General features: G+C 39.5%; 2 protein-coding genes across 3 annotated transcripts in view; one reads left to right on the top strand and one right to left on the bottom strand.

Moving 5' to 3' along the window:
- Positions 1–5,923, top strand: part of cpxm2 (carboxypeptidase X (M14 family), member 2) — a 31,939-nt gene extending 26,016 nt beyond the window's left edge. For both annotated transcript variants that reach the window (XM_063894097.1, XM_063894098.1), the window contains 3 exons: positions 132–271; positions 742–841; positions 4,929–5,923. In XM_063894097.1, the coding sequence (XP_063750167.1) occupies positions 132–271; positions 742–841; positions 4,929–5,188 (500 nt within the window). In that variant the 3' untranslated portion in view covers positions 5,189–5,923. The remainder of the gene's footprint in view (positions 1–131; positions 272–741; positions 842–4,928) is intronic.
- Positions 5,924–11,210: 5,287 nt separating this feature from the next.
- On the bottom strand, positions 11,211–18,106 carry LOC134871020 (G-protein coupled receptor 26-like). Its single transcript, XM_063893604.1, has 3 exons — positions 17,227–18,106; positions 16,368–16,481; positions 11,211–14,089 (listed from the first exon to the last, which is right to left on the bottom strand). The coding sequence occupies exons 1-3, from the start codon at positions 17,892–17,894 to the stop codon at positions 13,861–13,863; spliced, it is 1,011 nt and encodes a 336-aa protein (XP_063749674.1). The 5' UTR covers positions 17,895–18,106; the 3' UTR covers positions 11,211–13,860.
- Positions 18,107–27,043: the final 8,937 nt, after the last annotated feature.

The raw sequence follows: 27,043 nt of genomic DNA, 5'->3' as shown, positions 1-27,043 counted from the left end.
ACAGGCTGACAAACAAAGGAAAAATCAAAAATCCATTTCCCTCTTATTAAAACAACTTGTATCCCTTAACCACACAATAGCTGGCCTGAGTTATGTCTGCATGGCCCACAGATGTTTCTCTTTCTTGGCAGGTATGAATGACTTCAGCTATTTGCACACAAACTGCTTTGAGTTGTCGATGTATGTGGGTTGTGACAAATTCCCTCATGAGAGCGAACTGCCGGAGGAGTGGGAGAACAATCGCGAGTCTCTTCTTGTCTTCATGGAGCAGGTACAGAGGCAAAGCAGCCCCCGCAACTCACGCAAACACAAGAGAACCCACACAAACATACGCTTTTTATTAATTTGGGAGTTATTTTAGGAGTATGATAGCTCATCCTGTTTGTTCCTGTTATTCTTCTCACTACAATTTTTAGAAAAAAGTTCTGTCTATATACTCAAGCTAATTATGTACTTTCAGCCACTTTGAGAGGACTTTCAGGGCTGTTATGTTTTATTCCCTCAGAGGATCAGCCCCTTGTTAGAACACAGCTTTAATTTAAATAATGAAACAAGATGTGGATGAAATTTCTTTTAAAACACTCTAACTGTTCTGCAAAATGTAACATCATACATTATACACCATACACATCCCCCCTGCTTATAACATACATCCCTTCAAATATGAAGGTGACTGTGAGATGGGGTAAAATAGGGGCAGAATTTACACATGATTGCATGAGTCGTGTTTTTTATGTGCAGGTGCATCGTGGGATCAAAGGCGTGGTGAGGGACCTGCAAGGTCGCGGAATAGCAAATGCCACCATCTCTGTGGAGGGCATCAGCCACGATATTCGCACAGGTATCACATTTCACCTAATTCTAGGATTTAAGCATATCATGATTCACTTTTGCAAGCAACTTACACAAAACACTGTCTTTTCTTTGGATATTTCTTTCCCTTCATCTCTGAAATGTTATGTGAGTAGGCTTAGAGTTTGCAGAATGAGCTATGTCAGGGCGACTGTCTATACTTGTCACTTTATTCCTCAGGAGTGAGTCACTCTTACATTGTGTTCATATTCCAGGTAAACATAGAATAAACAACACAAACAAAAGCAGCTGGAGAATGATAAGGTCTGACTCAAGTCCCAGTCATAGCTACTGTTGTCGTGGCCTCCTGCTCTAAATTTGACTATCCATTATGAGTCCTCAAGGCAATCTCTGCTGAAGCCTAAAAAATGGAGCATTCAAAGTAGATCTGTACTTTGAGCATGAAATTGAATGGCCAAAAGGACATTAGCCTTTATTATTCCTGGAACTCAAAATAAGCCACTGTTTCCTCTTAAACAAAAACTCTCTGTTGCCGTAAGGAAATATTTTAGACTATTTCTTAAAAGGTACCTCCTCAGCTGCTTTGAATGTGCTTCGGTGTCTTCAAAAAGAAACATTTGCAAAGCAGTTGTTCTCCCATCTGGAGCAATCAGTTATATTGAATGAAGCACAACAGACTGAACCTGGATGCTGATATCTGAAATATGTTTTGCCAGGCTGAGAGACTCATTAGCTCATTAGCATTTCATATAGAAGCATTCCGGGAAACAATTACATTCCCTTATGCCATGTGAATGTGAGCAATGTGAGCCCAGATGTTCTCTTGGAACTATTTGTATGGGCTTCAGAGACAGACCTGCCGTCGTTTTTCATCCTTCTCAGCAGTGTTGTAGTACTCGAGTCCGGGACCCGGACTTGAGCACTAATGACTTGAACTCGGACTTGGACTCGTGCATTCGGACTCGCAATGACTCGAAAGGAATCGACCTTGTCATTAAAACCCTGAGGTCGACGAACGCTCCTGCGCGTTTTCGCAACGTTTTCGATATGTTTCTATTAAAATGTATGCCATAATACGGCGTAGAAATGTTAGATAAATCGATAGACTCTCTTCTTTCCGAGGCATTCTCCCGCGAGATCCTACGTGATTCACAGCCGGAGCTAGGGGGCCAATAATAGAGCTTGACGCATACACCGTTCTGAATGATGTGTGTGTCAAGCTCTCTTATAGCCTCGTTGCACGGTAACCGTAAATTCTACTTCCGCTGTTACTGTATGCGCTTCTAAACTTCCGGTGTGATATCGGTGAACGTCAAACATGGCGAGTTTCTACACTAGATGCCTGCAGGATCTCCCAAACATTTCCATCTCAGATGTCCACCGACTTGTTCGGATGGGCAGTTCTACACCGAAGAGCAAACGTGATAAGGGATACAAAATGTACCTATCCAGTTATATCGACAATTATGAAGGTAAGTTGTAACTATGGCACAATATTATTGTAGCTACATAGCTAACATTAGCGCTTACATAGTGATATTACTGTGGTAATAGCTTTACTTACTTTTATAATTTAACGTGGTCTTTGCTCGACTTTTCAATGTTAGAAAGACTAAGCACTTACCGTTTGAGGGGAACTGCTGCTGCTGTTTGAGGCGGTTTTCGAGCTGGTAATCCTCACCATTTTGCTGTTCACGGCAGGCTCCACAAGTCTCCAAAATGCCTGGAAATGCTGGTAGGACGCAAATCTGGTGTAGAACCGAATGCTGTCATCCGACGCTGTCAGACGATGTAACCCAAACCTCTGCCGCAGGTGTAGCCCCTCGATCTGCTGTTCCAGCTCCAAAATCCTCCGACGCAAGGCTTCGTTGTCCTCAACCAAGTCACTTGCTCGTATCACCGTTTGTGGCAACACCGAGTAGTCGTGGTCAGTAGCTACAGCCGCGATTTCCATCTCGTTGTCAGAGACATCGGGACTCTCCACATCTGGCCGCGGGCGCCTCTCCCAAACACTCGGTCTAGGTGCCGATAGCTCAAACCCGTTCCAAGAAAACAGAACAGGGACTGATCCCTTTTTGAGTTTTCTTAGTCCCCCGGCTGTCACGACAAAATCTGTGCTTTTAAAGTGCCTACTGCAGACCTTTGAATGTTTCGTCGGACTGAAATTATCCCTTCGGATTCTCCTCAGCCACTCGGCCCGTACCGCCGGGTCAACGGGAAATGGATGAAAGGAAAGTAGCTTATTGTACCTCGAAGAATTCGTACACTGAGGTACACAACAGTGCAGTGCCGATGTCCCCACCCTTTGAAAGGTCAGTCGTCTTTCTTTTATTGTGAACACACTCATTGTACACTTCTAAATAGTAAAAGCCGGTTACCGGTATCCAGCTGTCAAACGCTATCATAACACGGAAGTGTTCGACCGGAAGTTTAGACGCGCATACAAGTAACAGCGGAAGTAGAATTTACGGTTACCGTGCAACGAGGCTATTCGCCCTCTAGCTCTGGCACAAGGGAAAGTGTTTCTGCTTCGATGTCGTACATCGCACATGACGTCACGTCATGTTCTCATTAAAAAAAGAAACTAACGTGAACTTAAGTTTAACCGCGAAAAAATGCCAGGAGACAATGCAGATCGTTTTGCGTTCAAGGACTTCACGTGTCATGGCAAAAAATGGAAAGCAAAATGTTCCCCCTGTTCGAAGACGATACATTTACTGTCTCTCTCTCTTACACTAACTGTCTCTCTCTTACACTAACTGTCTCTCTCTTACACTTACTGTCTCTCTCTTACACTTACTGTCTCTCTCTTACACTTACTGTCTCTCTCTCTTACACTAACTGTCTCTCTCTTACACTAACTGTCTCTCTCTTACACTTACCGTCTCTCTCTCTTACGTAGATAAAGTTGCATGTTAAATTGACGCGTTCAATACTTATTTTCCTGCTGTATTTCTGTTAAAAGCACATTAAATAAAGCACATTAGAGTTTTGAATTTCTGTTAGTGTTATGTTTTTCCAGTTTAACAACATCTATGCTTAACATTGGTGCTGCCAGCCTTTTTGTAAATAAGCTATTCATGATAAAATACATGGTTATGTTTGTGCAAATAAAGCATATGAGAGTTGCATTTTGCCGATTGTTATTGTTAAGAGGACAGGAGTGTAGATATGAGCACTAGAGTGCGTTAAACGGTAAAATGCATTGCGCCCGCCATTAGGACACGCCTTAAGCTGCGGGACCACAGTTGTGTTTTTTTGAAGTTTAACAACATGCATGCTTACTTTAGTGCTGGACTTGGCTTCGGACTTGATCAATAGGGATTCGACTCAGACTTGACTTGGATGAGTAGTGGACTCGACTCGGACTCGACTTGGACTTTTTTTTAATGACTTGGACTTGACTCGGACTTGAACACTGGAGACTTGAACCTGGACTTGGACTCGAGGCATAGTGACTTGACTACTGCTTCTCAGTGTCTGTTAAGACAGGTTAGGGTGTTCAAATGACCCAGAAGGAAGTGATACTGTCGTTGTTGAGTGTGTAAAAGGCTGAAATACAAGCGAGCCCATGTTCCCATGCCACATAGACAGTTTTCAGCAGAGAGAGAAAACCAGAATATCAGACATGACAAAGCAGAGCTATTTTTAATACAGAACACCGTCTTCTCACAAGCAGAACACAAAGAACTCTCTAACTTTTATTTTTGGCTTCATATGAAAGCTTCCTTTTTGCAGATGCATAGCAGGCTCTTTAAAGTCTACTTTCTAGGACGAGATTTGCATTTTGCTGCTATTGCACTATTAAGATTTAAACTATTATCCTTTTTGTAATTTAACTCTAATTCAATGATTACGTGGTCCTTTAAGTAAACACTTAATGAAACCACCACAATAGCAATTCATTTCACATGCGGGAAAAGTGATTATTGCTTATTGTTGGGCACCTTCCCATGCAATAATCCTTATTAACCATTATCAAGCATTGGAAATAGGCTTTAAAGGGTAACACCCCCTCAAATTCAGTGTTGCAAACTGGATGTTAGTTTGAGCATGCAATACCCCGACCCAGCAGTCCAAGAGTGCAGAAATAATAGTTGTCTGTGTGTATCCAGCTTCTGATGGCGATTACTGGCGCTTGCTGAACCCCGGGGAATACAGGGTAACAGCCAGGGCCGAGGGCTACAGCCTCAGCAGCAAAAAGTGCGAGGTGGGCTACGAGATGGGCGCCACCACCTGCAACTTCATCATCGGCCGCACAAATCTGTCACGTATCAAAGAAATAATGGAAAAATTCAACAAGCAGCCAATCAGATTGCCCGTCAGGCAGCTCCAAGCTCGCAGGTCCAGAGAGAGCCGCGTGGAAACACAATGAATGTTTGAGGAAGAATTCAAAACAACATCTGCTCCGATCAGACTGGGGTCAACTTCAAGGGTTGGACCTCTGTCATATTCCTCTGAAATGCTGTCAGTGGAGTTAGAATAAAAATGTTGATTAATTTAAACAGGATGCTTTTTTGGTTTTTGTTTCCTCCCCAGGCATAAGCTGTCTCTGTTTTCACTGTTGTCATCTCATCTTTTTCTGATACTCACTGTATTTTATTCTGTCCGGCTATGTTTACGAACCCTTTAAATGTTATTATAATACACTACATATCACCTCGACCATCATCCCTAATGACATCAACCATAAATGATAGAATATTAGCACATTAGAATGGATTTTTCTAAATAACGATGAGGAATCGTATTTTAATCACTGTAAGGAATAGCCGTGACTGTCATTATGTACATACTTATTAACTTATGTAACACAGTTATGTAAACCATTACGAAAGCTTTAATTACCTGCACTTTGTGGACTCTGTGACATTTTGTGTCATTGATTTGTTTTTTATACACTTTGCTTTTGACAAGTTATTAGAAAAAAAAGACCATGTTGGTACAAATAGAAATTGCTCATGTGCAATTGTGTGGATTTCATTCATGGTAGGCACTCAATTGAGGATTTTTTTTGTTAAGCACATAAAGCCTGCTGCCGTTCAGAAGGGTTGGTTATGCTTTATTTAATGGTTCCATTATTAAAATCAAAATTTATAGTCAAAACTGTGTTAAATGTGTGTTGTGCCTTTTTTGTTCAGGAAAATGTGTAATAATTTAAGTTAAAAAGTAATGACCTTTAATGTTAGAGTTTCCAAACACAATCAAAAGAAACGAATGGATAAAATCTACAGCCTATAAATGAAAGTCTCAATGTTTAAGAAAAAGTAGACTGGTTTAAAGCCCAACAATTAGATACAGAAGTACATTTGAAAAGGTAACGTATGCACATTACAATTTAAAAAACCAACATTATATAACATTTAATAATAAATCGAGTAAAATAAATGAAAAATGTTTTTGTCAACACATGTACATGAACGGTAATAGGTCTGGAGCCTTCATAGAAAATCAACTAAAAAGATAAAAGCATTTGTGGTAGAGAGTGAAATCAAAAAGAAATCTGATTCAAAATCCACTTCTGCTTGATTGAACATCCCTAATGGAAAATAACCTTCAGTTTATCCCCAGGTATAATCACTATGTTTAAGGTTAAGCATCCCATCATTAGATTTCTGCAGTAGTGAAACTGTATCTTGGGAGTTTTTGAGGTGGAAAGGCTCTAATTATCAGAGCTGTGTCGGGGCTTTTACGGATCACTGGCCTATTCCAACAACAACACCAACCTTCCTTTTCTCTGGACAACATGCAATTATAGGAAGACTTCAACCTATTATGTTTGCCTAGAAAGGTTATTGAACACACACCTGTCACCACGCCAGATCACAGGAGACATATCACAGAGTGTAAACGTTACCATGCTTTTGACAGCTATATACCATAATCAGTCACTTTTAATGTGGAAATGTACATGCAAGTTAAACAGATGATGGGAGATCTTGTATGAATTGACAAACTAGCACAAGACACTTCAAAGCATCGCTAATTGAGTGGAATACATTGGCAAACGACTTGTTTCCTCCTCTGCATATACAAAAATGATTTACTTCTCCCTTATGTACTATTTCTAAATGTATATTAGACATTTAAGAATACTGTTTTGTCAGGCTTAGCTTCACTGACTCTTACTAGCTTCACAATAGCTTATATATACATGTATATAAGTTTCACTAATATACAATGGAAGATAAACACATGGTCAAGTTGCTGTAATAAAGTAAAAGGAGTGGGAGTTCTCAGGAAAGCAATGGGAATCAGTATCTCTGTTTGGCCTGAAGTCTCCACACTTTACATGCTGCACCAATGTTGACTTGATTTCCAGGGGGGAAAGGAGAACTGCAGATTCAAATCAAAAACAGAACCAGGTCAACCATCTTTAGAAATCCGTAGAGCTAAAAAGGGGAAACACAGGCATTGACAATAGAACTGCATTGGCTATGACATTTCGAGGACCACCCAGATTATTTGTTTTTGACGTATGACAAATATGTCTCTATTCAAAGTTTGTGTATGGATATGGTTGGGGTAAATGAATAGATAAACAAACACAGGAATTTCAACTAAGAGACTGCTGTTTTTGCCTGTGATAAATAGAGCTTAACTTATTTACTGTATGTTAATGCATCACTTGAGTATATTTACCTAACAACATCATGTAAATGAATTTATGTGACAAAGATCTCTTTTAAAAAAACAAAACATGATTGTGCCTGTAAATTCCCTCTCATAATTAGTGACATACATGTATCTCATTTCCCTTTGGTGCAGAGAAGAGATATGTTCAGCAATGGCTAAATTGTTATATATGAGAAGTTTTCCAATTCAGAAACATTGTCCGAAACAGAAAGTTAGAAAACCCAAATACTCCAGATTATTCTTTAATCAATAATCTTTGATGACCTAATAGCAGCAGGTTTGACCATTCAGAAAAGAGTGATGGTGATTTATATACTTATAAGACCAATTAAGTTCCCATGTGGACAGCAGACAATCCCAGGGAGTTAAGGTGGGTCTGGATGATGGGGGGGGTTGTACAGTGTGCAGGGTGTGCAGTGTAGCCGCTGTGGCCTGCAGCTGTGATAACGTGCAGATGTGTGGGAAGACCCAGGCACCAGCTGACCTCGCCAGAAGTTGAAAGGCCAATGCTTCTTCAGAAGTCAGTCCAGCCTTTGAAGTGTTAAGAGTGCCGGCCTGGATATCACAGGAACGAGTGGCCATGCAGCGTTGGTAAACCGGCTCTTAACCTCTCTCCCCTCCCCTGCTCAGGAGCCTCTCACACAGATTAGACCCTCTGTTGGCTCGATGGACATCAAAGACGACAACCATACCAGCAAAAAAGAGGGATGGCGATTAAACATTTTGTTAATTTTTCATTTAATTTCCAAGTCTGGCCACAAAATACGTTGTTAAGTTTTGCACAATTGGAATATTACCACATTTCCTGAAAAAAGTCTGAGTAGGCTTATTGTCTTTAACATCTGCTTGCTATGTGAATCTGTGTGTTTGATAAAACAGATCATTTCTGATGTGCTAGCAGGAGTGTTCAAACTGGTCCACTAAACTGTAACCGCCCCAGCACAGCTGTTACAGGTTAAGCGTTTAACGAGCAAACCAACTCCACCCAGCAGCAGGGTCATCAAACTAAGAGCTCTGGATTTCTAGTGAATTGTGATAGTACTGGCATGTTATCTTCGTCTAATAAATTATACATGCTAACTTCAAATTGTTAAGTATCACTCACAGCTGATATAGCCAATATGTGGCAAACAAGAAACCCATTATGGATCTCACTTACATACATCGTGCCACCATCTGTTTATTTTCAGTTTTATTTTGAAATTGTCACAGTCTGTTACACAGTACTTTGAAAAGTGTTCACCCACGTCTCATGTCCGTGTTAGCTTCCTGTTTCTGTGTTTTCCCTCCTGTCTGATTATCTGATTCTGTTCACGTGGTGCCTTTGTGTTTACCCTCCCCTCCACATCTGTGTCTTGACGTCTTGATTGGTCTTGTATATATTTAAGTTCTGGTTTTCCGTTGGAGTTTGTGGGTTCTTTTTTGCGTTTAAAAGGGAGAGAGAGTGCTTGTCTGTATTGCACATATCCAGTCGCCTTGAATAAAGGTTATCGGTTGGTCTGCACTTTGGTCCATTCTGCGCTGCTCATCCCTAACACATAGACTTCATGCTTATCCAAGTATATGAAAGGCCTTCCACACTCATAGCTAATAAGCTCTCTGCTCAAAGCACATGTGTTCGAGTTCTTTTAATTAGACTTCTGCTAAGGGGGACCGAACAATTTGTTTTTTTGTGGCGCTCTCAAACTCCCATAGAGCCTTCCTTTTGAATGGCACAGAAATTAAACAAACAAACAAAACAGCCAAAATGACAACAAACAGGTGAGACTAAAAACATGAGTGATTAATTGATCATTAATTTAAATATTACCTATCTAGGAATTACAGGAACAGTTTAACTAACATCCAAAAAATATAATCTGCACCAACCTCCCCTTATGTTTTATAAGAATACGTTGTTTGTTTAGATGGGACATCTAAATACAAACAAAAGGTGACGGATACATCCCCTCAATGGAAGGCTACAGTAATGACACTTTGGAGCTGAAGCCACTCATTACTGCAGTGTATACAGACAAACTGAAAGCATATGGGGACAAATGGGAGAATACCAGTGGGATAATGGGCACCACATGTTCTTTGTTTATTGATATGCAAATCACATAGTTATGCAGGATCCTATAATTTTCACAAATGTACCTACATGTCATTCAGATGTGGAGGAAAAAGTCAAGGTGTGGTTGGATGGGTTTTGGGGTATTTGGATGAAAAGCCGTATTCATAGTCTTTTTTTGTATTTGGTTTATGGGTTTTTGAAGAATACAAAAACTAACATAACATTAACCAATGACTTTTTTGTGCTTTTCAAATGAACCGAAATAGATATCATTATACTCTTTTATTCACCAATTACTGGATAAATGTGTCATTTTACGTTCATACATTTAGGAGGAATGCCATGCTGCCCCACTGTACTAAATATCTTGTAATATGTATAGCTTTATACCATGGGCGGTTCTGGGGTGTTCTGTATCTTGGGCCAAAGCAACAAAAAAAAAAAAAAAACTGTAACGAAGTCATTGGTACAAACTCTGTTACTAAATCAAACACCAAGTATTTTATGTTTTGTTTTAATGTGCTCTGACTTTATACAAAACTAGAAATGTTCTTCCATAAAATTAGTCTAGACCCGCAACAGCCTGATACAGATTTCAGACAAGAAAAGAGACTTTCAGAGATTTGAGGTGAACATCTTTCAACATTTCCTGAACCCAATTTAAAGTGTTTTGTAGAGAAGAACAACAAACATTCCTGTGTTTTTCAGAACAAGGTGTCCACTTTTCACTCTGAGTCCTGCTTTATTTTTCACTCGGATGGGGGGGCAGTGAGTTGACTGAGTGGGTTGAGGCCGATGATCAAGTCGTGTTTTACGGTCAGTGCCACCCACCTGAGGATAATCACTGGATCCTGAGGTGTGAATCAGTGTTCAGAATCACAGACGAGGCTATCTCTGCCTGCCGCTGATGTTGTTTCATTAACGCTTGCGCTTGGGTGTGAACAGAAAAAATGGCTTCCCTCTGGTTCAGTCTGATTGCAGGTCGAAACTGCAGATACAAAAGCTCAAAATCACATCACTCATGTCAAACCCTCCTGTTGTTTCATAACGTTCTGATTGTGGCACTGATTTATCCCTGGGTCATGGTTGTGATGTTGGCAAAACTTTTTGCTCTTAAAACAAGATATCAAGTTGTGTGTGTGTGTGTGTGTGTGTGTGTGTGTGTGTGTGTGTGTGTGTGTGTGTGTGTGTGTGTGTGTGTGTGTGTGTGTAGCCACAGCTTGGTAAATGTTCTACTTTAAAATGCCACACTGTTGTATTTGGATGACATATTATATCATTACAGCAAACATAACTAGTGTGTTTTGATTTATATATCTTTAGAAAAACCCTGATTTGTTAGTTTGAGGAATGGAATAAAGGCAAATTGTTAAAAAAGTCAAACCATATTTCCAATTATTTAGTTTTAAGCCAATGGCAAATTTAAAGACTCATCAGGCATAAGTCCACATGATGTTGTCTGACTCTAAATCTTAAAATACCCCGAAAACAGAAAACTATTGCTCCAAGTTTCAGGTTTTGTTCAAATATGCCGGTAAAAAAAGAAGATAATAGATTAAAGGTTGGAGCAGTGTGACTGTGAGTTTCTTTGCAACCTATTATTTATTTTTTTTAAAAACAGCTTTCAATCGTATAGACAATATAGAGAATTTGCACAAGAGCACAAAACCACTTTCATAGATTTACTTTAATAATCACGGTCAACATCTGAAACAGTCATCCTCCTCATTTTAGCCAAAATTACAATTACAATTTGGATCAAAACCAAATATCTTCATCCTATCATTAACACTTGGAAACGTCATCATCAACGGTTTTTCTAGCCATCTGCAGCAGCATCGTGCCAGTGGTTTAATACATTAGTAAGTACATAACTAAACACTTCAGGCAGTCAAGTAAGCCACCCTAACGAAATGAGGTATATTACAGTCAATTCATCGTCACCTGTCAATAACGGTATTAACTTAATTTGCAGGTGAAGCAGCACATTCTTTAACACTCAACAAATACAGTGTTGTCATAAATTACATGTACGTATATCAAAAGACACAAAAATACTCTTCAAGTTGTCATTTATCTAAATCTATCAACATATATGATATACCTTGATTTTTCACCAATAACCATCATGTATGAGGAAAATAACTACTCTACATCAGTGCAAAACATTAGCAGAAACCATTGAAAGCCGAGGGTAAAGAAACACAGATGATTTTTAATGAACTGAAGTGAATAAGGCAATGATTTACTTTATTCATATTGTTCAAAATGCCCGTATGCCGCTGTGAATGGAAACAACATATCATATATAACAGAGTTTAAGGCATTAATTGTCTTGGAGTGTCCAACATAACTTTGCAATGCATATCCAAAACAACTATTCCTGATCCTAATAGCTTTGTCTATATATCTCATAATGTTAGTTCCTTCATTTTTCTCCACTCCAAGTTAAAAACACAGGAGGCGATTTAGATCCGCCTTCTTTATCCTCACTTGCCATTCTGGGCTTCCATAAAAATCATGATCACAAAATTAAAGCAAATATGTATCAATTAGTATATTCATAAATATATATTTTTTAATCTCTCTTCTTTTATGTTTCCATAAAAATGAACAGCAGCTACTTATATTTGGCTCACTGGGCGTCATTGATCGTTTTGGCACTGTGTGCAATACATACAGTAACTCACTGTTGTACCGTCTGAACACATTGTGTAACCAAACCCATCAAAAACGTAATCTTTATCCCTTTTATTCTAAACTAAGGCGTCGAGGACCATTACCTACAGTATGTCAACTCCACGAAAAGTGAAGCCCAGGGAAAAGCACTCTGATACAGAGCTGCCTTTCTTCTGATACAGAACAGAAATATAATAGGTACAACATTTAGTGAGTCAGATAACACTTGTCAGTGGAGAAGGCTCTTGGACTTACGTCTTCAAGAAAGACCTAACACTACAATACTTCACAAGCAATGGGATTCAATAAATAAACATCATATGCACCCAATTATTGTGAGAGCAAAAGAGTGATCCTGCTATCCCTAAAGTTTTTCCATTTCAAAAAATAACATACATGTTGACTGCCAAGTATCTTTCTTAAAGACTGTCAATAAAAGCAGAAAACAGACACTATTTCTTGCTTTTCATGAAAGACTATCATTGCTATTAAACATCACATGATGTCATTAGTTTAAGTGATGGAAATAAGGACATCAAATGCATTTCCCTTCCTTTCCATCCAGGCCAAATGTGTGAGGAATCCAAAAGCATGTCGCTTCCAGTAACCCTCTCTGTGAGTACAAATCCGAGTGAGTACAGCCAATCATGCTCGACTAAGCTCAACAACCTGAGGGGCACATGTCAGTCATGACAGCAAAGGCAGTCTGTTTGAGGGCTTACTTTTACCTTTAAAAATCTGCTTGGCTGGGTCGATAAGTCTTTCTAAATAACATACATGAAACACAGAAAAACACAAAGTCTCGTATAGTCCCGTAGCTTTATATGTCATTGGCCATCATGCTTCAAGGCAATGTAAACCTGAGCTGAGCTGTGCAGTCGCACAGTCTACTGTCTGTTTTCAACTGTAATACAATTTGGGGACTGTTAGTTTTGGTTAGGCTAGTTTATAGTGCTACATACAGAGTGAACTCATCCACTTTTCACTAAAACAGCTAACAGCCATTTTCTATTCTTTCTGTTTTCTCATTTAAAAAAAATAGAATGTAAACATTATAGAAGCCCTGACTGGCAAGTAAGAAAAAAAGGTTCTGCCCAGAAAGGTCTCTCTATGTTGTTCTTCATCCATGAAACAGGTGGGAAAGGTGTCTGTTTTTACATATGATGAAGTAAGTGAGAAAAATGACCATGGCGGATAATAAATCACCTCTTTCTAAGACATAAACACAGGAGAGAAAACTCTTTAGATATAGATATTAGAAAATTGATCATTAGTCATTTCTCTCACTTGCCTCTCAGGGCTTCCGAATAATGTATGTATGACAGTAGCGTAAAACTAAATCCAAATATCTTATATCAGACTTAAAGCTATCCAGTCAGAATAATGAGGGTATGAACTGGCTGTTCATCTTGGGTGAGCACATCTGTCTCTTCCAGTGGATGTGAAATCTCCCGTTTCACATTGTCCTCACAAGTTCACTGCACAGATCTGCTGTCCTGGAGTTTCAGTATGCAAGCCCAGTGGTATTCCTGTGCAGGGGATTTGCCCTCCATCTGTAGTCACTTTCTTTTGGCTTGTCAGAGCAAATTCAAGCAGACATGGACATGAACAAGCAATATTTATTCTGTTGTTAATCGGCAACAAATCAGCCTCATATTTCCCTGACAGTTGCCCGGTCACTCTGCAGTTGGTATGCTGTTGACTTGGTTCTCGTGTCCGCGCCCCGATGCATTCAAGGAGCTTCGCTTCAGCAGCCTGTTGATGATGTCAGTGCACGTCTTCCTGTATTGGTGTCGGAGCAGTGAGTACACAAAGGGGTCGCAGGCTGCCTTGCTGTAAGCTAAGCACTTGGAGACAATTCCCCAGTGAGGGTTGATAGGCACTGCTGGAAATAACTCGACGATCCTGCAGGCAAGCACAAAGAGAGGATGAGAGAAGGAGAGCAAAGGTTGGAAATGCATGCATGCCCTGAGCTCATCATGAAGACATAAAAATACATTTGCAAGACATTGCTGCAGATAAGCAGGGTGTTTGTACTTGTCTCATGCGTTTGGATTTACAGCGTGAGGCTACTTTTTATCTAGCTACTCGCCAGCAGCATATCTGTCAGAGCCGTCGGAAGAATAAAACAGACCTGTCTAAGCAGTAATGAGTATCTGGAAACAAGCCAATTAACTCTGATTGTTATTTAATACAGTTTCAGACTGAGGGCTAAGCAGAAAACCATAAAGGACAGAGGACAGTAAGTTCTTCCAGCAGCAGGAAAAAAATACTCTTCTGTAATTAAAATACTTTATATTAGACTTAAAGGGGCACATAATGAAGTTTACTGAAGTGTGCATCCTAAAGTGATCTCAGTCATACATATAAAGACAGAAAATGTGTGTTTTCACACTCATTTTTGTCAAGTATTAAAACACCTGCCTGTACATGGTGTCATAAAATGTATTTAAAATATTGCTGATCCTTTTCGCTTGCTCTCTGTATGATTACTGTGTCTACAATCAAGCTCTGTCAGCAATGTAACACTGGCATAGCATGGGCCAGTAGCCATCCCTGGCATTTGCCCACACACTCCGCAGCAGCAGAGCAAACAGGAGGGTAAGTCAGCTGCGACGGGCACAGCGGAGATTTTACTAAACACATAATGACCCGGACAACAAATGAGAATCAGAGAGGCAGTGGAGGGGCTTTTAGCTGAGCTTATGTTCAGATAGTAATTAGTAAACTATCATAAGACTGTTATGGTTGATTACTGACAGCCTACTGATACCAAAACCATTTGTCTGAGTGGAAGAACAACTCAATAGCTCACTTTGTTCATACCTGGTGACCTTTCAAACACTTGCAACGGACCAATTTAGAAATGAATTTTAAAAGTTAATGGGCAATCGAGAGAGTAATATCTTCTGGATCATTTCATGTCCAACCAGACAGCATCTCCAGCTTTATCACCCCATTGCCTTATGAGTGAATGACTTTAAATAAGATATAGTAATGCTAACTAACGTAATCTTTTTCACTTCTGGTTGAGTAAGTCAATCTAAATGACAAAACAAATGAACCATTAGATATACTCTACTTTACTCTAAGTAGTGTTTTATTATATGGAAAAATGTGTAGATAAACTATACTAAAAAACCAGACAGTATGAGGAACAAATACAGTCTATTTTTGAGCTATGTCCCCCCAGAAAAGCATTGCCCTTTGGAAATGGATGAGCTTCTTACAGCTGTAATCATTCAGCTGCATGTTGGATCTTCAACTTGCAGTTTAATTCTGAATATGTAGTTTTATGTTGAATGTCTGAAGCGTCACTTACCTGGTCCGTATTGGTTAGCTATTAGTACAACGTTGCTTTTTCTGCCAAAACAAAATGCTATGATGATGAGTGTAAGGTGAACTGCATAGAATTAGTTTACACACATCTCCTGTTTTTGCAAAATAACAGCTTATTAGCATTAAAGTGACAGGAAATTAAATAATGCTTGTGACATTGTATTGGTGACTTTAGAAGTCTACTGCCAATTAACCATAAAAAGTAGCCAGGATTTACCACTTTACCATGGTATTCTAAAGAACGTAATGTGTGTTTGTTATAACTCAGGATAAATGCCACTTGAGAGCTTGAAGAATGTGTAAACCTATGTATTTGTATAATTCCAATTCTTTTTTTTCCTGTTATCCATGTGTGTATTTTGCCATTATACGGTATATATCACCTCCCTTTACTCTATGTGTTTTTGATATTCTCAGGTACTTTATATGATTTAATTTACATGGTAGTTTAACAAAGTATAAATTGTTCTATTTTTTGATTTCTTCTCACAAGTCCACTTGTACATCACTTATGTGTTTCACACTGAAGCCTCTCTTTGTTGAGTGATTAATGGAAGTGGATTCCTCCAACTAAGTGATGCACCAGAGCAACTTGAGGAGAAAAGTGCTAATGCAGCAGCAACAGCAGAGCCATATTACTTATCACAAGGTCAGCCAATCTCATCTTCCAACTCTGGCCGTTGTGGAGAGTAAGCAGAGAGGAGGCAGTGAGGAGGAGGGGGGGGGGAGAGGATTTGACAGCAGAGGAGGGAGGTTTGGGGATACCAGCAGAACAGGAGAGGCTGCGTACGCCGCAGTGTGCCAGAATGGTTTCCCTCTCCCGCCTACACAGTATCTTTCTCACCTTGTGATCACATAGGGAGCAAAGCAGATCATGAAGGTGCCGATGAAGGTGCTGATCTTCTTCGTCGCTCTCTGTCGTCTTCTCTTCTGCTCCTCCAGGCAACGCTGGCGAACACTAGAAACACACAGAGAGCTCAGTGGATTTGTGTCAGGGAGATACTGTCTGCAGAGATGTCATAAAAGACAGCTAAGAGTTTGTGCGCTTGTGTTTTATTTCTGATGGGCAGGGGTTAAATATATAAGAAGCTAAGCTGAGGGAAAATAACTGATTTATCCCCCAAAACACTGATGTCAATCAAACAAGAATGCCCCTTTCAAAAAGTGTGAATTTCTACAGAGAATGCCAGCTTGCTTATTTTAGACAGTATAACCAAACACACACACACACACACAAACACAAACACAAACACAAAACACACACACACACACACACACACACACACACACACACACACACACACACACACACACACACACACACACACACTATGTATACATTGGATTTTAGAGGCAGAGTAGAGCATCACCCAGGATTGCATTTCAGTGGATTCAGATGTAGCATCGCCTCTGAATACTGAGGACACACATCAGTGCAAGCATGGTAGTACTACCTACACATTTAAGCTTTTAAATTGATTTAAAAATAATAATGTATCTTAATACACTCTCTAATCCCAGGGACATCAGCCCCCCTCCCCCCTTTTGATCAGATGGCTGATTTTCTTTTTTCTTTATTTCCTAAGCTCTCTTCAAACTGAATCAAGAAAAGAAATTTCCTTCCTAAATGTGGGTCTGGAGATGAGTGTAAAGTGCTTGTACAGTAACAACACACACAGGAATAATGAGTTAAAGGAGCTTACCTCGGGTGTATATCCACCAGCAGCACTAAAGTTTGCATTGTAATAACGTCGATCCTCTTACAGTGAAACCTTGCCACTTTAAGCACTTTGAGGTAAGTGACACACAGCACTATAAAAGACAGAAGGAAGGAGAACGAGTGGAAAAAGACGGTAAAGATAACAAACGGTGTCAGGCTGCTCGCCCTCGGGTTGGACAGCGTGCAGGACGCGTACAGCCGGTGGTATCCCACCCAGGAGAGGCAGGTGGCCACCGTGGAAAAGGACATGGAGTGCACCCACGTGTACCCGAGCACCAAAGCCGCGTCTTTGTGGCGCATTTTGGAGTGGTACCTCAGGGGGAACACCACCGCGATCCACCTGTCGATGCTCAGAGCTGCCATGCTCAGCATCGAGTTGGTGGACAGGAATGTCTCCAGGAAGCCCACGATCTGGCAGAAGCCGTCTCCTCCTGGCTGAGCCTTACTGACAAGTCCCACCAAAGTGAGTGGCATGTTGGACACGGTCAACAACAAGTTGCAGAAGGTGAGATTGAGGTTGAACAGACCTGGGACCTGTTTACGGATCTCCGGGTTGTACAGAAAGCAGATCAGCACCAGAACGTTGGACAGCAACGACACTATGATAATCACAACCACCAACACAGAGAGAATCACCTCCGCAGTGTCCATCCTGTGGGCCCCGAAACTCACTTAATCCTCACTTTTTGTGCTCATATCCAGTGTTGTTTTCCAGCTGAAAATGAAATGAATCACCCATAACCGTGTCCATGCATCCCCAGATCTCTCCACCGGTGCAGTTCCCCTTTCTCTCTCAACTACATTGTCTCTGTACACTGGCCAGCAAATACGACCAGGAAGATTCCGGCATCATTAGAAGTATGTTTGGAGAGACGAAGACGATTTCTGCTCCTTTCCCCCTCTTCAACCTACAGGAAAACAGCTCTCGTACCAAAGCTGCTCTATTCTGGCTCTGCGTCTTGCAGTGGGGTTTTGTCGTCCTGTGATGCGCTCTCGAGGCATCACCCCTCCGCACACACTGCACAGTGTGTGGGCTACTTGATCTCTCCCCCGTCTCCTCTGAGGGACAGTAACATTAATAAGAGTGAAGTGGGGATATTTTCTTGGAAAATGTGCTGCCAGGGAGTTGAACTTATCCAAACTGAACGTAATGACTAACTAGTAAAACACAAACCTGATGTGTGTTAATGGGTTTTTTAAAATAGCTTTTAATTTGAACCACTTTTTAACATTTTTTTATAATTTATCATGACATTTACATTAAATGATTCATCCATTGTCTGTGTCATAGGCACATATCCAGGTAAAGCAAACAGCATCCTTTTTAGAAGCTCATCTAAATATTGAAATGATCCCCCCCCCCCAAAAAAAACAGGTTTAAGCAAAATAAATTATCAAGTGATTATTTTTTACACTCCTGCTCATTAAATCAAACCCTAATTTGAAATCAAATTGATTGTTCAAGACATATTTGTTCATGTAAAGGTCTTTTAAAAGATTTAAACCATCATTGCATTCCAGCAGCATCTCGTCACCTCATGCTTTACTCAAATGTTTGTGCTAATTACATCTGCTTCATTATATTGATGAGGAGTAACATCTTCATTGAAGCTGGATGGCGCCCCCGCGTTCTGCTGCCCCTCTGGACTTGACTGTGGAGAATCTTTCCTCTGAAGCGTGGGACTTGCAGTGTGCTGCAGCATGTGAACTACTGAAGGCGCTGGAGCAGGGTGAGGTGGTGGTTGTGGCTACAATAAGGGGAGGGGAGGTGTCAGAGTGAGGGTGTGTGGGCGGAAAGAGTTACTGTTACTGCAACACACATGCACACAGTATTTGACTGTGGGGATGTCATACTATGTAGGCCGCCGCGTGCTCTCCCTTTACTCCAGGGTGTCAAAAGATGAACAGGAATAGGAGAGAAAAAGGGGGGAAATTCTTCAAACCATTATAATGCCATCCAGTAATGGTGTCTGCGGGGTATGGGTTGATGTTTGCTCCTGATGCAAAGAGAATACAGCTGAAGGAGAAGGACAAACAGCAATGCAGCTCCATCTTGTCCCAGAGTAAGGCTGTGATGGATGCATTTCCATTATTATACTTTCACATGTGAGGGGGGCACACTGTGAGCGCTGTCATGCAACTGCTTATGCAGCTCTCTCCTGTCAGTGGAGAGGCCTTATCAGCACTGAGACTCTAGTTGATCTCAGGTGCAAGAGCAGCTTTTCCCACTCATCCCTTTAATTATTCTTTTCATAATTAAATGCCAGCTCCACAGACAATAATGTCTGTGAAAAAAAGTCATTCTAAAAATATAGCTTAGAAGGGATTGAGTGAAATGGATGGAGGTTTAATGTGTTTGAATAGGAGGATTGTTCTTGTGATGGATTTTATTGTTCTACCTGGTAATGTTTCTCCTAAACAAACACTCTGCCTTGTCTGTTGGTCACAGCTATTGATAATAGCATGTTCAGGCATGCCTCTACATGTTCATGCATTCAGACACACACAACCTGACAATCATTTGACCTCCTTGTAAATGTTTGTTTTCAAAGGGTTGGACAATCCTAAATCCAACCAAGCAGGATATTGAGCTAATGGTTGCAGCTAAAAAGTAACTAACATTGAGTTTTTGGCCAAAGATATCAGTGAAATCGCAAGCCAACAAATATCTCCTTTAAGTATCATGCTACATTAGATACACTAGCGTTAAAAAGGCAGCTCTTTTTGGTGTTTGTTTTCTCACATTAATCACAGCCAACATAAACACAAAAAAATATCAAGGACAACTACTGAAAGTGAATATTAATCAAGTCAATCATGGTAAAAATCCAATCATTAATCATTCTTTGCAAAACGTTGATGAGTCTGTGCTCATTGTGCATGAAAATGTGACAGCAGGCGCAACTTTTTTGAATAAGTTGACTTTGGGGTGGTAACTAACATCTGTTTTCATTATCTATTTCAATATGTTAATCGATTTAATGCTCGTAAAATAATAATAATCTAACAAGGTGTCTACATACTGTATATTTGTTTTTGTTCAATCAATAGTAAAAAAAAAACAAAAAAAACAAGGATAATACATTTAGACACATTTTAAACACGAAAAATAAAGAGAAAATTCTCATTAATTGAGGAGCTGGATTAAGGGGATTCACATGTCATTTGCATAGAGTACAATTCATTGATTAATAAAATAGTTGTAAAGTAAATCCTGGCCATATCAGTTTGATTATTGAACACTGTGGTCTGCCTACTTGTTAATCCAAGTGAAAGAATTTCAGCATTTTTTAAATGTTCTTCATAATATGTAAAGATGGATTTTTTTTATTTTGGGGGGAATCCTTTCTATTTACTGTGTTTCGAGACAAGTCAAGACACCTCAGCTCAGCAGTTCTCGCCCTTTGAAGATAATACCTTCTGTCAGGAGACTTAACAAGTGCAGGGCTTGACTGTGAGGGTTGGTAGTACGTATGAGAGAAAGCCTGCAGCACTCCTCCCTTTGCTGTGACTGTGTGGATTTGAATTTGCTGCCAGTTCCAATTCCACACTTCACTTCCCTCGGATTGGTAGGTCGGGGTACATTTTAAACCTACATGTATGCTTCAGCTTCCACGTCTTCCTGTCTGACCTTTTGGATAAATACCTGTCACTTGTATTTTGAACAACCTGGATTTATATTGAGTGGAGAGGAGCTTACTTCAGAAAAAAGTTTGAGGAACTGGTTGTAATAAATTACAAAACTTGAGAAATGTTTAGTAGGAATACATTCATACTGTATGAGCTCATTGCTAGCACAGCAGTCTTGTGTCTCGTAAAGGTCTTAAGCAAAGACAGGAGGAAGACTCACTGAGAAGACGCTCTAGACAAACAGTGAAATGCCAACCTAGTGAAGCGAAGAGGAGGTGTTGACACTGCTGATAATGCCAGCTTCCTGTTACCCCTGGCACAGTCATCACCACTTAAACCTGTTTGATACTGAACTGAATCAGGTATGTCAGTTTTCATATTTGTAAAAAGAAATACATATAGAGAAGTTCAAAGCTGTTGGATCATTTTGTAGCTAGCACAAGCAGCCAGCTAACTAAGCATAGCACAAAAGAAGGATATCCGTTTCAATGCTAAATGTACAATTTGTTCACTCGTGGAAAATAACATTTACTCAGATAGTTGTGTGCAATTTTAAAGTATTATTTACAATTTATGACACTTGAAATGGAAATGTTGCTACACTACAGTTATGTAACATCCATAGTGACATTGCAGATAAATACTTTACATACTACGCATATTATTTTGAATTTTATAATACAACGTTGATGCATCATGATCCAAAGATAGTTCAGATCTTCATCGACCCGCTAAATTAATTAATTTATTCATTAATGATAATCCAGTAATTTTACAAAGGGCACTGGAAGAGGGTGGACCTCCATTAAAGATGTTTGGATTACTTAAAATGATGTGTGTATTCCCCCATGATTTGGATCTGCTCATAGATGAAAAGGGTTGCTCTTGGCCCAAGCTACAGCCTTCCTCAAGGTTTAAAAAAAATCTAGCCATTTAAAAAATACAAATATATAAACATAACCTCCACGGTGAAGTAATGAAATACTGAATGCTGTATATGATTGCTATAAAAGCCTGTCAAATACAAGGCTGTGCCCATGTCCTCCATCAGTATGCCGGGCTGCGCAGTGCACCACCACCAACTCTTCTGAACACTCTGAGGTACCTTTACTTTCACATTAGCCGTGGTGATGTGGAGCAAAGCCAGCAGCAGTGCCTGAGCTCAGCATCAGGTATTTATAATCAGAACACTTTTCAAAACAGGCACTGGGCTATGAAGTGCGAGTTTACTTTCATGATGGATCCAGGAGGAGTTTGGCAGTGTGTCAACTGTTTCTAGGCTGCAAATAGACAACTATCTCAAGAACAAAACAAAAGGCTTTAATATGACTTGGTGTTAGTGTTTCACAGCAGGTCCTGACAAATTGGTTTAAGTCTTTTCAGTAGTATACGGACCATACCACATGGAGTCAGATTTATCGTATATAACTGTTGAACCTTAGAGGAAAGAGCTGTATTTCTGACTAATGTAGAACAAAGGGCCTCAGCATAAGGACTTTTTTTTTACCGATTACAATAAAGATAGGTGTTTTTGTACATTCACACTTGAAGGTATCAATCAAAGTTATATAGCAACTGAGAATGAGTCTCTCTATCTTTCATCTGTTTACTTCACAGATGAGTTCACAGTGAAATTTACAGCTGAACTCTGAGCCACTGCTGCATCCAGCTAAAGCAAACACACTCTGCAATGTATTGATCCTCTTATTAGATAATATACATATTTAAATGTGTTTTCTAATGCAGTTGATTTGATAAGATTTCCTTCACTAACGGTCTTTGAACTTTGACTTTAATCGGACCCTAAACCAGCTCTCTTCCTATAAGAGCAGTGTCATATCTTCTAACTCTGAAACATAGCAAACCAGTGTGTTTAATATTAAGCTTTAAAGAAGTTCATCTTTATCATCATAATTCTCAAGCAGTGACAGTTTTATTGTAAAAGGAAAGCAAAGTGTACTGGCACACTTTGCTGCACTCAAAAAAATGAGATTTTTCTTGGATGTGAGTAAGTTTGTAAACCTTTTACACATGTTCTCTGGACAAAACAGTAGTGAGAGGCATCAGTATAGAAAGTCACTGAGAAGTAAATCAATGTGCAGGTGAATGTGGTAATAAAAGCCATGTGCATTAAAGAGCAAAATGTACTTGTCTGACGTCTGCAAGCTAAGAAATATGATAAGAAATTCTTCTTTGCTACCTTCATTTAATTTCAGCCCAATTGGATAAAGCAGTTTTCGCCGTCCATCCTTTAATTCATCTGAGCTCATCTACCTGCTGTCTGTCTGTGTATCAAACCAATTCTGCACTATTATCCAATGCTTTGTGTTAAGAAGTCAATATTCAGTGATATTATTCACTGCAGAGGATTCATTTGCTCCTCCAATTTCATTTTCAATAAACCCTCAGAAAAATTACCTCACCTGCAAGAGCAACCTTGATTAGAAATGCTGACATTTAATTATCATTGTATTTCCGGTTTATTTTAGCCAGCATGAATAGAATGCAACAAGGGGATGACAGAAGATTTGTGACCAGTGGACTAATTGTATATCATCATGATTACATGAATGTGAGAGTGTAGCTTGTTTTTGTTTTTTATCACTGTTTGCTTGGAGCTGCTCTATTTACTTTTGAAGGAGACTGCAATTAACCTCTGGTGCCCTCTCTCCAGCAGCTCTCACACAGTAATGTAAACATGAATGCATCTATTATGACTATGAAGGTTGTGTTGGAGACTGTTATGAATACACAAACACACTTAAACAAAATGTATATCCAAATCTTGTTTATAGGTCGTATTTTATATAGAAACCTGCTAAACAACTGAGCAGTGACTCTCCTGTGTGTTCCCAGGGCTAGGTTATTCATCGCTGTGCTTTCAAATACTACAAGGCTTTTTTTTAATGCCAGGTCAGTCATTAAATCATGCTCCCCTGCCATCTAGTGAAATGCTGAAGTATTGCATGAATGACAACTAAAGCACAACTGCAGCAAAATTAGACCAGTGGTTCTCCCTTGTGGCAAAGCATGGGCAATGCTTTTTAATCCACTTTAAAATGTTACTGTTACAGTACAGTGTTTATAGTCAATGTTTGGATGAGTGGCATTTGTAAATTGCATGCCATGCTCGTCAGGGTTATAATAACTATTTAAACCCTTTGATGTTATACAAAACATAACCTATTTGACCTGACAAGCTGAATGATTAAGTACAGATGGGCAAAACATGAATATAATATTAATATAGTTATATGAAGTTAGTTATCATCTGAGATTTTAGATATAGTAATATTGTAACATATGTTGTCTTGTCTGTTGTCTGTATTTTGGTAAAGTGATGTCATTTGCTAATTTGTATTGTCTTTACCCAGTAAGTCATTATATTTGAATGATGATAATTTATCAGATAGTAAATAAAAGTAGTCAAACCTAAAATAATGTTGCAAATTTATCTTGAGGTATTTGGTCAAAACTTTGATCAGCCATATTAGTTTTTATTATTATTCCACAAGACATAACAAGTGCAAGTTTATCCATATATGTGCACAGAGGCTGTGAACAAGTTATTTTTGAAATAAAACTGCAGCTAATTATGCAAATGATTGAGAAGAGAACAATAGTCCTGATTTTACGGACAAAGTAGATGTGGGCCCAGTGTGAGATGCTATTTAAATGTCATAGGTCAGAGGAAAAGGGCCCCAAGACAAAACTCCATTTAATCCCTGCAGTGTTTTGGGAGCCATCGCCCTGCTTCTGCAGCCTGGATGAAGCCACTTCACTCCTTGTTGAGATTGCTAGCAGGCACACACGGGGGCCATTAATGTTGAAAAGCCGCAGCCCCACCTCTCCCCCAGTGCTACCCAGGGAGCCACAAGCTCCATAATGGCTCCCACTCTCTGAATTAATGGCGCTCACAGGCCGTATGAAGAAAATGGGTTTTAATTATAGGCCCCGGTTATACCAGAGAGGAAAACTGAAAGAGAACGGCAGGCAAACCTTTTGTGCCTCTAGAGGCAGCGCAGCCAAACTAATTCAAGCTTTCATTTGGATCCCACTCTTACAGAATGAAGGGTTTTACCACGAGTGCATAGAAAAAGAAAATGAGCAAACTCAGTGAATGTGTACAAATGTGTCCCTTCAAAGTCTTGCTTATTATCAAAGTTAAGATAAGTATTGAAGTTTTTAAAAAATTGTTTCAATCTGGGAGAAAATAATGGCATCAGCTATTAAATGTCTCTACAGAGGAGATGTAGAGGTGTTCATAAGCATAAGCATGTATTGCTCCATCATCATATCTTGTTACGTTGTGACTCGTGTTACAATGTCACCGATTAATGCACGTTTTGAAGCATGACATCTTTATTGATACAATATTCATTCCTTTTCAGTTTAAATTACTATTGTAAATTATATATGACTTTGTTGTATCTATTATTGTATAATGAACATGCATAACTTTGAGGGGAAAAAATCCAAACTTTTCAGTTTTTGGTTCTGCAGCACCTTGCATTATATTTGCTTTGGCTTAGTTTAACCCTTCTATCGCCTTGTAGTCATATGTCAGACTATACTGAGGGAGGAGTGCTGTGGCTCAGGATATCTGTCTGCCAGTTCTGTAACAGTATCCGAACAGAGATGGACATGCATAGTCAGCCGACAGTGAATGTCCATAATCCACTGTCAGCAGCAAGCAAATGATTTCCTAAACTTCCAAGCATTGCCCGAAAAGTCTGCCTCTACTATAATGAACAGACCATTATCTAGAGAAAGGTAGAGTTATCAGTGATTCGTTATTGACTCTGTGCTGAGTAAACTTGAGGGGCAGCAAGAAGAGAAAACTTACCTTACCTGTCGTTTTGTTCGTCAAGATTTCTGAAATGTGCATTGGAACATGTACAGAGCCACAAACAGCATGTGAGGGTGAAGACATACATGTAACATTCATTTTATGCATACTTGTTTTTTATTATTGTATTTGTTATTCATTGAGTGTTATGATTGTGTGCCTTATATTGTTATCAATATAATTATTATTGCTACGTTTTCTAACTAATTTATAGTACACATTTATAGTTATTTGTATTGTTTTCATTTATTTGGGGGATTTTTTTTAATTAACAATATTTTGTGATTATTTTGGTCAATTGAAAATTGTTTTTCTTGTGTCCTTTGGAAAAAAAAGGTTGTATATATTAAAAGTACATTGTTTTGTTATCTTTGAAAATGATGCTTCATAAAAACCTTCAAAAAGCAGGCTTTTGTCCTGCATAAATCATCAAATACAGTTCCACATTGCAGCAGATGTAATAGAGGTACGTGTCCTGCAGAGAGAGGGGAGACAGCCAGTCCATTGACCATCCCTTTCACCTGAAACCCAAGAAGCGACTCTTAAAGAGAGTCACTTGCAATCAGAAAGGCTCCATTTAATTACAACACACAGGAAATTACCGAGTGAATGGGTCAGGCGCTGATAAGAGGCTGAGCCCGGGGGATGGCAGCTCCTGAAACCCGAGGAGACCCAATCTCAAAGCAGACTTATCACAAAGGCCAAGTCTGGAAGCCTGACAATCTGATTGTACTGTCATCCAGATTCATAATTAATATATTTATCAAATTAATCGCTGAAAAGAGCCCTGGCCTCCTGAACAGTAGGCAGATTCATTTGCCACTGGCTCGACTTACCGCTAATAACAGTGTTGTCAGGGAAATAGGCCCGGAGTGGGTCAATGCCCCAGCTCTCATGACAGACAAATTGCTCATCTGTGTAGAGATGATATGGGGAATTCAGAAAGAAGGAAGAAAAATGTCATTGTTTGGTGACAACCACAATTGCACCCTTGTTTCAGATTGTGAGTACCAAGTTGGAGGAACATGAAAGGGGCATTTAGTGTTTGGGGAGAGCTGAAAATACCTGTTGTTATACCTCTGGTTTTACAAATCACTCATCAAAGGGGCTGTCTGCCAAATATTGTTCAAATGAAGAAGAATGTTTACAGTATTTCCTCAGCCTAAATGAAAATTAACCTGTAGTATATAATCGTGAGCCCTAGTAGTTTATATTAAACCGTATTTAACCCCACCAAGACTGCAAAATCTACCTTTTCAAAATAAAGAAAACATGAAGAATTTGGGTTTTTTTGTATGTTGATCCATAACGACTGAGATTC

Source organism: Eleginops maclovinus, chromosome 10, assembly GCF_036324505.1.
Source record: "Eleginops maclovinus isolate JMC-PN-2008 ecotype Puerto Natales chromosome 10, JC_Emac_rtc_rv5, whole genome shotgun sequence".
Classification (NCBI taxonomy): domain Eukaryota; kingdom Metazoa; phylum Chordata; class Actinopteri; order Perciformes; family Eleginopidae; genus Eleginops; species Eleginops maclovinus.
Note: the sequence above shows the minus strand (reverse complement) of the source record. Positions and strands in the feature narration are given on the sequence as shown.